Source organism: Coregonus lavaretus (assembly GCF_964263955.1).
Source record: "Coregonus lavaretus genome assembly, chromosome: 18".
Classification (NCBI taxonomy): domain Eukaryota; kingdom Metazoa; phylum Chordata; class Actinopteri; order Salmoniformes; family Salmonidae; genus Coregonus; species Coregonus lavaretus.
Window position 1 is genome coordinate 40,637,783 of NC_140005.1, and position 12,476 is coordinate 40,650,258.

At 41.2% G+C, this 12,476-nt stretch overlaps 1 protein-coding gene across 1 annotated transcript; it reads left to right on the top strand.

The window, feature by feature from the left end:
• Positions 1 to 5,197: 5,197 nt before the first annotated feature.
• Positions 5,198 to 12,275, top strand: LOC311146137 (pancreatic secretory granule membrane major glycoprotein GP2). The gene is made up of 5 exons (XM_084182613.1): positions 5,198 to 5,235; positions 6,386 to 6,480; positions 8,709 to 8,877; positions 9,141 to 9,255; positions 10,493 to 12,275. The coding sequence occupies exons 1-5, from the start codon at positions 5,233 to 5,235 to the stop codon at positions 10,669 to 10,671; spliced, it is 561 nt and encodes a 186-aa protein (XP_084038739.1). The 5' UTR covers positions 5,198 to 5,232; the 3' UTR covers positions 10,672 to 12,275.
• The last annotated feature ends 201 nt before the right edge of the window (positions 12,276 to 12,476 follow it).

Consider the following 12,476-nt stretch of genomic DNA (forward strand, 5'->3'; position numbering starts at 1 on the left):
TATATCTTTTTAGATTTTCATCAAATGTTCCTCATGTTCTAGCTACATGCTTTGCGGTGCTCCTTGTCTGTCACACACACACACACACACAACACACACACAACACACACACACACACAACATTAGACCATTGGCAGTGTCAGTGAACTGCCCTTGACTCATCGGCAGGCCTTATTTTCCTCTTATCCCAAATGGCACCCTATTCCCTATGCGGGCCCTGGTCAAAAGTGGTGCACTATAGGGAATAGGGTGCCATTTGGGACACAACCATTGACTGGGGTTCCCGCAGCAATAAATATTTCACCATGGTCTTTAAAAACGTATGGACAAAAGACAGCAGATAAAAGAAGCAGTACCACCCCTGTACTATTGTCTCTGTTTACATGTTAATGAGCCTGCTTGTTGATATGTGTAGTATGACGATGTAGTTGCGTAGTAAAATGTTTACTACGAGGGCATCGCCGGCAACGGCCCAGTTGTATGGCTACGTCCCCAATGGCACCCTATTCCCTACATAGTGCACTACTTTTGACAAGAGCCCATAGTAGCGCACTATATAGGGAATAGGGTGCCATTTGGGATGCAAACCAATGTGTGTTACCTCGGACTCCCCTCGGCTCCCCCTATTCATGTCTGGAATCTCATTGTTGGTGGGGACATCATTCAGGCTAGTGTTTTAAGGTCTGGAGAAAGGGAGGGAGGGAGGGAGGGACGCTGGTTCCCGGTCCTAGTTCATTAGAGCTGTGTTTGGAGGACTGCACTGAGAGTGGGCACTACGTCTGGACCTGACAGCTGCACTTTGGTGAATAGGTTAGAAGATTCACAGATCTGTGGGAAAGGGCCAAGAAGACAGTAGTCTGAGGTTTGGAGTGTCTGACCGTAGAGAAGCCAGAGAGAGAGAGATTCCCTTTGAAGATGACACCTGCCAATTTGGTCTTAGCCTGGTTCCTGCTCGCTGTGAGGACAGTCACCTCTGCTGTCTATCTGGAGCCTGAGGGTGAGTTCAGTTCAGTTCAACTACTTCATGAGCAGGGTTGAAAACATCCCCCAAATTCACTGTTTTATTTCTTCAGAAATCCCAGTTGCAGGATTTCTGGAATCAGCAGGGAATACACTGAAAGAATCCTCCAAGCTAGAATCCCATCAACTAGAATTTTAGAAAAAACGGAATTTTGGCAACGTTTTATGTGTTTTGCAACCCTATTTGTAAGCAAATCTCAAGTTTAAATCTAGAATCCTTAATTGAAACAATAACAAAGGGACACCCCGCTTCTGTTTTGGTAAAAAGCTGAGGGATGGGCCTGGAGAAATGTACCCACTCTCAAATTCATAGCCAGAGATATGGATACAAGAACTGATCATTCATGATTATAGTTTTAACCATGTTTTGAGGCTGTTCACTGTTTGTTTACATTTGCATTGTTTACAAACATTGGAGTAAAACAAGCTTATATGTTGGGTTCTGATGTGGTATGACAATCGAACTAAGCTCATGAGTCATAAGTTATATTCTTCAAGAATCAATGGGTATATATCATTAATTTATAAGTCCATAAATTGATGTAATATGTTTTTTTGGATCTGTTTCTTGATGTGGTCTTAATGTTGATGGGTCTTTTTCAACAATAAGCGCCTGTTAAAATCTAGAGACCACATATATTAGACCAGAATCATGTTTTCACTGGGGAAACTGTTTGGAGTCTGATGGAACATGTAGGAGAATGGAATCTATAGTTGTCCTTTTTTTTGTGACCATATTGATGTCACAACTGCCCTTCATAATAACTGGGCTAAATATATTTAGTAAATAACTCTTGAACTGTATACTTGCACAAATGGATTAACAATGGAATACATTTAAAATGTGTGATATATTTCATATGATCTGATTTCATGTCAGGGGACAGGATTTTTTCAACGTTGTCCAGCTGACCCCTTCCTCTCTCCTAGAGCTCAATGAAACTGTCCTCTGCACCAATGACCAGATGGAAGTGGTCATTCCCAGTGCCTTCTTCTTCAACAAAGTGCCACCCATTTATGTAAGTTCAGTGTCAACCAGAATTAATATTACTTTATATTACAGCTTACTTACCATGAACTCACTGTTAAGTTTGATATAATAGATTACTCCCTGTGTGTTGTGCTGTGCTATGCCATATTGTGCTGTATTGTTCTCTAGTAATCTCAACACCCAGAACCAAATCAACATTTTAATATTAAGGCTGTCAGGAAGGTCTACTGTAGCTCTCTAGTGAAGTCCCTTCCTCTCTTTCTTAGGTCTGGGATTTGCACCTAAATGACCCAGAGTGCCGTGGTGTTGAGATTGAAGATGACTATGTCTTTAGCATCAAGACCAATCTCTCTGACTGTGGGACAATCGTGGTAAGACTTTGAGCTTTTCTCCCCTAGAAATGCCCTTTCATATTAGGGGCATTTCATTGCCATTCTCTGATGATTGCTTTGGGAGATTAAGATTTACTTGTCTACGCCAACTATGAAGGATTTAACCTCGTAAAGTAAACAAAGTAGTAACCTTTGTCGTTCAGAGCAACCCTGACAAAGAAGAAAAACATTAGCACCAGTAACATAGAGACAAACTACAGTTTGGATCCCTTTTACTAGCCACATAAAATCCCCATCACAGTAAATTATCTAATTTTACGATGCACCTCTGTTATTCTGAGCTCTGGCCTAATGTCTGGTGTAGTATTGTAGAACTTCCCTGCACTGGTTTGTGCCAGAAAAGAACTTAAAGGGACACTTCAGGATTTTGGCAATGCCCTTTTTCTACTTCCCCACAGTCAGATGAACTAGTAGAGACCATTTTTATGTCTGTGTGTCCAGTATGAAGGAAGTTCGAGGTAGTTTCGCAAGCCAATGCTACCCATAGACTTCCAAGTATCCTTTAATTGGGTGAGCTAACTGGGAGTTTGGATACACACTATGCTCAAAATAGCTAGCATGAATAACACCTCTTTTCATTTATACATTACATACATGGACCTCCGCTGTCAGTTTCCTGCAATGAAATTATCTCATAATCTGTAAAAAGCGTGAGGGACCCAGAGAGACAGAAAGAGAGAGGGGAGGAATAAGTAGCCTATATTTAAAAGAAAATGGGAGTGTTGTTCCTTTGCCCTCCCAAGAGCCACTGGACTTTATTCAAAGCAGCGAGGAGTGGGTGGGAGCTCTAAATTATCAGGACTTACATGGAAATGAGCATGTTTTCAGACCTGCTGAATAGCCAGGCTATAATTCAGTGGCCCACTTTGTGGTCGCCCCTTTTTGGTGGCAGTAGCACAGCTCAGAGGACAATTTTAACTTTGGCGTGGTATAAATCTGTACTCAAGACCATGAGTGTCATTGAAACGCTTGCTTAGAATGCACAGAGGCATTTCTTGTAAAGCAAGCAAAAGGTTAACACAGCTTTGTGGGGGGAGAAAATCTCCCTCTTTCTCTACCCTCTGAGGTTTTACAAGGCTTTAGCTTCAGCATACCAGACCTAGTGAAAGTAGTAAGCCTGCTTTGCTTTTGGGATTAGACACTGTTGGGAAAAGAAGGGAATGCCATAGTTACCAAACACTCCTCCTTTTCACCTTGAGAGGTAGAAGTAGACCCTCGTAAAGCTATTGAACCCCACAGACAGGACCGGAGCGACTAGCAAGTGGGAATGTAATGACTCTCCACACTTGAAAAGTGAAATGATCTAAACAACTAGAAATAAATTGGACTTGAAGATTTTGTCGCCCATTGCTATAATCATTGTGGTCTCTCTGTTTGTCAAATTGCATGAGTTTGTTAATTAACCATTCATAAGAACCCAAGGTCAGTGAGCAGAGCATTATTCCTACAGAGTAATGAAGACGTTAGTGCACTATAGAGGGAATAGGCTGCTATTTAAGACGCGTTCTCTGTGGGACAGACCGTGAGTGGTAGGCCCAGTGGGGGGCTGTGTATTTACCCTGGGGTAATAAAGCAGTACTAGACAGTAAGGGCAAGGGGCAATTCATCCTTCTCAATGGCCATGGGACCAGTCCTCCATTTGCTCTCAACAGGGATCCGGACACAACCCGGTCACAACCTTTTCATCCAACCCCTCTTTATGGTTTCTGCCTACGTCAGTAGTCTGCTACTAAACATTTGAACTGTATTACTCACACATTTTATTTATTTTATTATTTAACCTTTATTAACGCTGGGCCAATTGTGCGCCGCCCTATGGGACTCCCAATCACGGCCGGATTGTGATACAGACTGGAATCGAACCAGGGTCTGTAGTGAAACCTCTAGCACTGAGATGCAGTGCCTTAGATCGCTGCGCCACTCGGGAGCACATTCTATAATGACAGAAAATTACAGTGCTACTGTACGTAGGCGCTCTGGTTGGGGAAAGAGTCATCTTGGAACCCAGAACCAAATCTTGCATGGGCTAGCCAGCTACTCAATTTGATATTTATGTTAACAGTATGTCACATGAAATTAAGGAAAGCGTTTTGGTGAATGTAGCAGGGTTTGTGACATGTAGTTTGCGCTAGGTCACCCTTTCATGGTTATCAATCTGCAGTTACAGCACTTCCAAAGTGACAAATTTAGTTACTTCCAAAGTTGCACCATAATGGAATAACGATTCATACTTCTCTTTCTAGGCATCGGATGATACACATATTATGTTCATTAACACCATACGCAACAACGATTCGGATGTCGTCACAAGGAACTACATAAACATCACGTTTGTCTGCCGCTACCCAATAAACTACATGGTCCAGCAACCTAATGGGGAAAACATGATCAGGGTGGATGTCAAGTAAGATATCTAGTTATGGCTATTAAAAATGGTCATAGATTTTCATTACGAGTTCATTAATACCTGGTTTAAACTTTCATTAACATTATTCACACAGTCTTAATTGGCCAAAGAAGCTGATCTAAAAGAGGACATTTTATGTTCTATGTAGTGCTTGTAGTTTGTAGAATACATCAATCCAATCACTTCTAAGCTCTCTGTGGGGCGACCAGAACTGCCACTTAAATCGAATTTTGGACTTGTAACTGTAACTCAAGCACTGCATCTATACAATCTATACTATTCTCTCCAGGACAATCACTCTGAACACAGAAGATGGGAACTTCTCTGTGTCCATGTTGCTGTATAAAGACGAGGACTTTGAGGACAAGTGGACCACTGTGCCCTCACTGACACTGGATGACAACATCTACGTTAAAGTTTTCATGGTAAAGGTCATCATGTGATTTCATTCTGTTTGATATCTGTTGTATTTTTTTCCAACCTGGACTCAGGGGTAGACGTAACATAGTAAAATATGTATGATATGTTGTGTTTTGCGTAGTATGTATTAATTTGTGGATGTCTATCATCCATTTCGTATGATATGTTACAAATTACAATTCGTACAATATGTTACAAATTGCAATTCGTACAATATGTTACTAATTTGCCAAACGTATGATATGTTATGAATTCCAATTTGTTGTGCCTAATGTTAGCTAGGTGGCTAACGTTAGCTAGTGTTAAGGTTAGGAGTTAGGGTAGGGGAAGGGTTAGCTAACATGCTAAGTAGTTGCAAAGTAGCCAAAAAATTGTAAGTAGTTGCAAAGCTGCTAAAATGTTAAAGTTGTCCGTGATGAGATTTGAACACGCAACCTTTGCGTCCAGCACTCCACCCCGACCAACCACCCTACTTTAGTTTTTGCCTTAAGTAACCTTCTGTCTTACGTAACCATACCAAACGTAACATATCATACTAATTTGAGTGCCCCAGATTTACACTTACTGTGTTACGTCTAGTCTGAGACCAGGCTGATTTATTTTTCTTATTGTCATTGCAACCACACTTGACACCATCAGTCTTCTAGGAGTTGTGTTGTTGAAATATGAAATCAGAGCTGATCATGTGATCATGACCAGCAGATATTTAGTTAGGCTAGTTAACTGAAGTACCAACCAATGTGGTGTAACTTACTGTGCAGCTTTTGAACGTTAGAATAGACCCAATTCTGTGTAAGCTTACCGTGGTTGAGCCGTTTCTCCCTCTTGCTAGATAAAGATGAGCACCTTTAGTGAGTGTTGAGCTGAAGACCAGTCTTTGGCCCTGGCCATAGACATACGGTAAATGTCAAGTATATTGGCTCTGATCCAATGTGATTGTCTGTTGCTCCATCTTTGGCTTCCAGGAAACCCTAGTTCCCACTGTTGTTTACTCTCTCTTTCATTGTACATCTGTTGACCTGCTGACTTGGTCAAAATATTTACTGAGTGCAGTGCAGGCCAGAGACACCTCTCTCTCTGTCTCGCTCTCTCTCTCTATCTGTGTGTGGGTGTGGGTCACTGACTGTAGTACCGGTTTGTCTCTCTCTCTCTTAGATACCGGCTCATCTTTTGCTGCGTGTGGAGAGGTGCTGGGCTACCCCAACCAATGACCCGTACAGCAACATCCAGTACACCTTCATCAAGGACAGGTCTTTTCAAAGAAAAGTTTAACATTATATCACTGTGTATTATAAGCCCTCTCATCACATATTGCTCTTCATTCTGTTTATTAGAATTCAAAAATGTGTTATGGAGGCCTATCTAAATGTACAGTGCATTCGGAAAGTATTCAGACCCCTTGACTTTTTCCACATTTTGTTACGTTACAGCCTTATTCTAAAATGGATTAAATAAATAAAAATCCTCATCAATCTACACACAATACCCCATAATGATTAAGTGAAAACAGGTTTTTAGAAAAAACAGAAATACCTTATTTACATAAGTATTCAGACCCTTTGCTATGAGACTCGAAATTGAGCTCAGGTGCATCCTGTTTCCATTGATCATCCTTGATGTTTCTACAACTTGATTGGAGTCCACCTGTGGTAAATTCAATTGATTGGATATGATTTGGAAAGGCACACACCTGTCTATATAAGGTCCCACAGTTGACAGTGCATGTCAGAGCAAAAACCAAGCCATGAGGTCGAAGGAATTGTCCGTAGAGCTCCGAGTCAGGATTTTATCGAGGCACAGATCTGGGGAAGGGCACCAAAACATTTCTGCAGCATTGAAGGTCCCCAAGAACACAATGACATCCATCATTCTTAAATGGAAGAAGTTTGGAGACCGATGGCCACTCTGATAGAGCTCCAGAGTTCCTCTATAGAGATGGGAGAACCTTCCAGAAGGACAAACATCTCTGCAGCACTCCACCAATCAGGCCTTTATGGTGGAAAACACTCCTCAGTAAAAGGCACATGACACCCGCTTGGAGTTTGCCAAAAGGCACCTTAAGGACTCTCAGACCATGAGAAACAAGATTCTCTGGTCTGATGAAACCAAGATTGAACTCTTTGGCTTGAATGCCAAGCATCACGTCTGGAGGAAACCTGGCACCATCCCTACGGTGAAGCATGGTGGTGGCAGCATCATGCTGTGGGGATGTTTTCCAGCGGCAGGGACTGGGAGACTATTCAGGATCGAGGGCAAGATGAACGGAGCAAAGTACAGAGAGATCCTTGATGAAAGCCTGCTCCAGAGCGCTCAGGACCTCAGAATGATGCGAAGGTTCACCATCCAACAGGACAACGACCCTAAGTACACAGCCAAGACAACGCAGGAGTGGCTTCGGGACAAGTCTCTGAATGTCCTTGAGTGGCCCAGCCAGAGCCTGGACTTGAACCCGATCTAACATCTCTGGAGAGACCTGAAAATAGTTGTGCAGCGATGCTCCCCAACCAACCTGACAGAGCTTGAGAGGATCTGCAGAGAAGAATGCGAGAAACTCCCCAAATACAGGTGTGCCAAGCTTGTAGCGTCATACCCAAGAAGACTCGATGCTGTAGTCGCTGCCAAAGGTGCTTCAACAAAGTACTGAGTGAAGGGTCTGAAAACTTTTGTAAATGTGATATTCAAGTTTTTTTTTTTTTTATAAATGTGCAAAAGTTTATAAAAAACGGTGTTTGCTTTGTCATTATGGGGTATTGTGTGTAGATTGAGGGGGGAAAAAACAATTTCATCCATTTTAGAATAAGGCTGTAACGTAACAAAATGTGGAAAATGTCAAGGGGTCTGAATACTTTCCGAATGCACTGTATATTTTTGTAGTGTCACACTTTCAACCACACTTGACACCAGCACATATTCCTCTGGGAATGGCGTTGTTGAAATATGAAATAAGAGTTGTTGAATTGCTTAGACTTAAGAGTTGGGGGTAACACAACAACTTCAGACCCCTGTCACGTGACCCAGGACCCAGATCAACAGCTGTGCATGTCCTTGACAACCAGGACATATGTTGTACTGTTAGCAACAGCACAGCAATGACTTGCACAAGTACTTCTGTTTACTATGTCTGAGAAGAAAACACTTAAAATGATCTGCCTTGTCATTCCCAGAATCCCATTATGAAAGATGGGAATATCACAATCACAAAGTGCTCTGCTCTTACATGGCATGTGTTCAGTGTAAACAAGTGAATGTAGATTATTTGTCTGGGTTTTGTATCAGGTGTTAGTATAGCATACCAGGAATGATTTCATTAACCAACACATTCTAAAATGTATGATATCTTATTCAACGGTTGCACATGCTGCCTCTGATACTGATGCGATCCACTGCCTGTTCTATCTCTCTCGCTCTCTCTCTTGCTCTTTCGCTCACTCTCTCTCTTGCTCTCTCTCTATCTCTCGCTCTCTCGTGTGTGTTTCAGCTGCCCCGTGTTGTCAAACGAACAGACGTTGACAGTGCTGAAGAATGGACAGGGGCCAGAGGCTATGTTCAGGATACAAATGTTCAAGTTTGTGGGCAGCTCTTACAAGGATGTGTTTCTCCACTGCAATGTTCAGATCTGTCACAACACACCTGGGGTCTGTCAGCCTGTGAGTGATCCCTCCCCCTTTCTTCATTCTGATGATGCTCACTGGCTCATTCAAACCCTAGTTTATAACAAGGGCCTACTGCTGTCATAAATGAAGACAATGAAAAAACTTGATTTATTTGCAACTGGTGTTAATTAAAGAAATATGTGATCATTTTGGAAATGTAAAAGGAAAAGTAAATATGGTAATAATGCTGTGATAATACTTTAATGAAGCTATATAAATGCTTGTTGTACCTTAATATTAATATTTCCATGTAACAGAACTGTTCTGGTGAGGATAGCTCCAGGCGGATGAGAAGAGATGTTGCCATGTCCCATACAGTATCTTATGGACCAATCAGGCGACGTCTGCCTGAGAGTGACCAACCCAGCCTGAGTAAGTCTCACAATAAAGGCTCTTTATTTATTATCACCAACATACTGTACTGGGTTGTGTTCAGTAGAGATACAACTTTTGTATTAGAGTGAAACAGGGAGATACTACCTGAGCTTGTCCAATAAGAACATAGCCAAATTCAGTAGCCAAATATTGTCGAACATTGTAGATAGAAATGCCATGATAGAGCCAACATGATGCCATGATAGAGCCAACATGATTCCTTATTCTACATGGCAGAGACAGACCTGGGTTCAAATACATGTGTATTTGATTATTTGTTCTTTAAAAACGTATTTTCTGTGTATTTGAGTATTTGCACAAAATCAAAAATCAACTACTTCTATTGGAAGCATTTGAAAGTATTTCAAATTCATTTCCTATAAATAGTCCACTATTTGAAAGTATTTTCTAATACCTGGGTTAAATGCATGGAAGTGTATTTGAGTCAGTGTATTTCAAATGCATGCCAATACTTTCCAAGTATATTTCCAAATACATTTCAATATTCAACTACTTGTCTTAAAAATAAAAATAAATCGGAATACTTACTTCTAAATGTATGTGAACATAATTGAGAGACTTGAAATAGTATTTGAACCCAGGTCTTGTCAGAGAGGCATGTTTGTTCTACATAACATATACTGAACAAAAATATAAATGCAACATGCAACAATTTCAAAGATTTTACTGAGTTTACAGTTCGGAAATCAGTAAATTTAAATAAATGGATAGATTTCACATGACTGGGAATACAGATATGCATCTGTTGGTCACAGATACCCCCCCAAAAAAATGTAGGAGCAGAAAACCAGTCAGTATCTGGTGTGACCACCATTTGCCTCATGCAGGGTGACACATTTCCTTTGCATAGAGTTGATCAGGCTGTTGATTGTGGCCTGTGGAATGTTGTCCCACTCCTCTTCAATGGCTGTGCGAAGTTGCTGGATTATCTTGGCAAAGGAGAAATGATCACTAACAGGGATGTAAACACATTTGTGCACAAAATTAGAGAGAAATAAGCTTTTTGTGTGTATGAAACATGGGACCAACACTTTACATGTAGCGTTTATATTTTTGTTCAGTGTATTTCTATCTGAACGTTCCAAAATGTTGAACGCACCCCAGCTTATTTGTTTTCCATTTCAAAATGTTTTCCTACTTCTGTGTTTTGCTAACGTTGTGCCCTACTGAACACGTCCCTGCATCTCTGACTTGCCAATCACTTTCCCTGCAGACTCTGGAGGTGTGCTTTCGGTGGAGACGTTTGTCCTGGGAGGCCTGCTGGTGGTCCTGCTGCTGATCATTGGAGTGTTCGGGAGGCTGTGGCTGAGAACCAGACACTCCTACCCAGCACAGGAGGCCGCACAGCTCACTCTGTCCAATATACACCACATCTCAGAGGTGGCCTCCTAAAATAGCTGAGCAGACCAGAAGTCCAAGCTATGAGAACTGATGTCAAACGGTGCATGCATACATACATCTACAAAAGCAGACACACAAATGCAAGCATGCACAGGCAATGGTGTAGTGGAGGGAATACGCAGGTATACGCCGTATACACACTTATTTTTCAGAGGGCATTGCGTATGCTCACTTCTTAATCCCCTTGATGCGTATCAAAGTAGTGTAGTGGATGTATACGGCGGATCAATTAGTAAGGCTGATGGAACAGATCAGAATGTTTAGCTTAAAATGTTGATAAACTATTATTTCTTAATATTTTAGGCGCAGCAATGTGCACAAGGCTGTAAAATACGCACAAATGTTCCAAAATGGAATTTGCGGGAAAACTCTGTTCTAAAATGCGCACCCGGATTCGTGGAAATATCAGTTAGACATTTTTAAAGGGGCAAGATCTTATGATGCAACAACTATCATGGGTTGATAATATGACTAGGATAATGCCTTTGACTGCTAGACAATTAACCGAAAACCAATAGAACAGGAGAACACATATGAGGAAGTCTTTATAAAATAATTGCCTCCACATTTCTATGATTTCAAACAATTAAGGAACAGTAAAAATATAGTGATGGTAATGATAGGCCTAACCGTCTTCTGGTAGATGGAAAGGCTTTCCCAAAAAGCTTCCCAATGAAATGTTAACAAAGTAGCCTATGCCTACCTGGTAGAATGATATCATGATTATTTGCATCAATCCTGTGCCATTTGTTTTGCAACGCCATCTCATGTGCTACAGAAACACTGCTAACAAAGCAACAGTGCTAGGTGCCTGTGCACTTGAATTAAAGGATAACTACACTCAAAAATAGAAATGTCTTAGATTTTTCCAAGATCTCAAAAAGTGGTCTCCTGGTGTGGTTTAAGCATTGTTATGGACTTGGGACATCCAATTCTATATCAAAATGTTTACTTTGAGAGCAAAAACCTTTATTTTTATTTTTTATGGAAGAATCTGAAACCTGTGTATTTCTGTGGTCCTCTGTAGCTCAGCTGGTAGAGCACGGCGCTTGTAACGCCAAGGTAGTGGGTTCGATCCCCGGGACCACCCATACACAAAAATGTATGCACGCATGACTGTAAGTCGCTTTGGATAAAAGCGTCTGCTAAATGGCATATTATTTATTATTTGACACCTACTATTAGCCTATTTGCACAGTACAGCTTGGGTTGGCCTGATTGTGAAAGACCAATATGGGATTTATCATATTAGGTCATTCAGAGTGTATGTCACTTGTTTCTCATATAATTTTTCACACAGGGCGCCTTTCCTTCACTGGGTGGGCCTTTTGGGAAATTTCTGGCAAAATTAAGAGTATACCCACTTCTCCAGGCACAACTACACTCACTGCATGCATGCACGTGCACCCACACACACACAAATTAAAATGTTGCATAAGGAAAGAGGAAACCATGAATTTACTGTACTTTTGGGTGTATATAAACTATCAGTGTAGAAATGAGGGATTTTTAAGATGTGGTATGAAAATGAAAACATCTCTTGTAACATATGGGTTTTCAGTGTTTTTTTGTAAAGAAAAAAATACATGTATTTCAAAAAGCTGTTGTGTTTAATTGAACTATTTCTGACCTTTTCAATGTCTAAAACAACATATTTCTTTGAGCTGTAGCTAGCTAAGTATTCTCGGGGTATTCCCCATCTATTTCAGGCGCACATCTCTAGCAAAACTTGGCTGTGGTCCGGGTCCGCTGCGTGATGACGCAATCAACTTGCGCCATTTGTAGATATTAGCAGC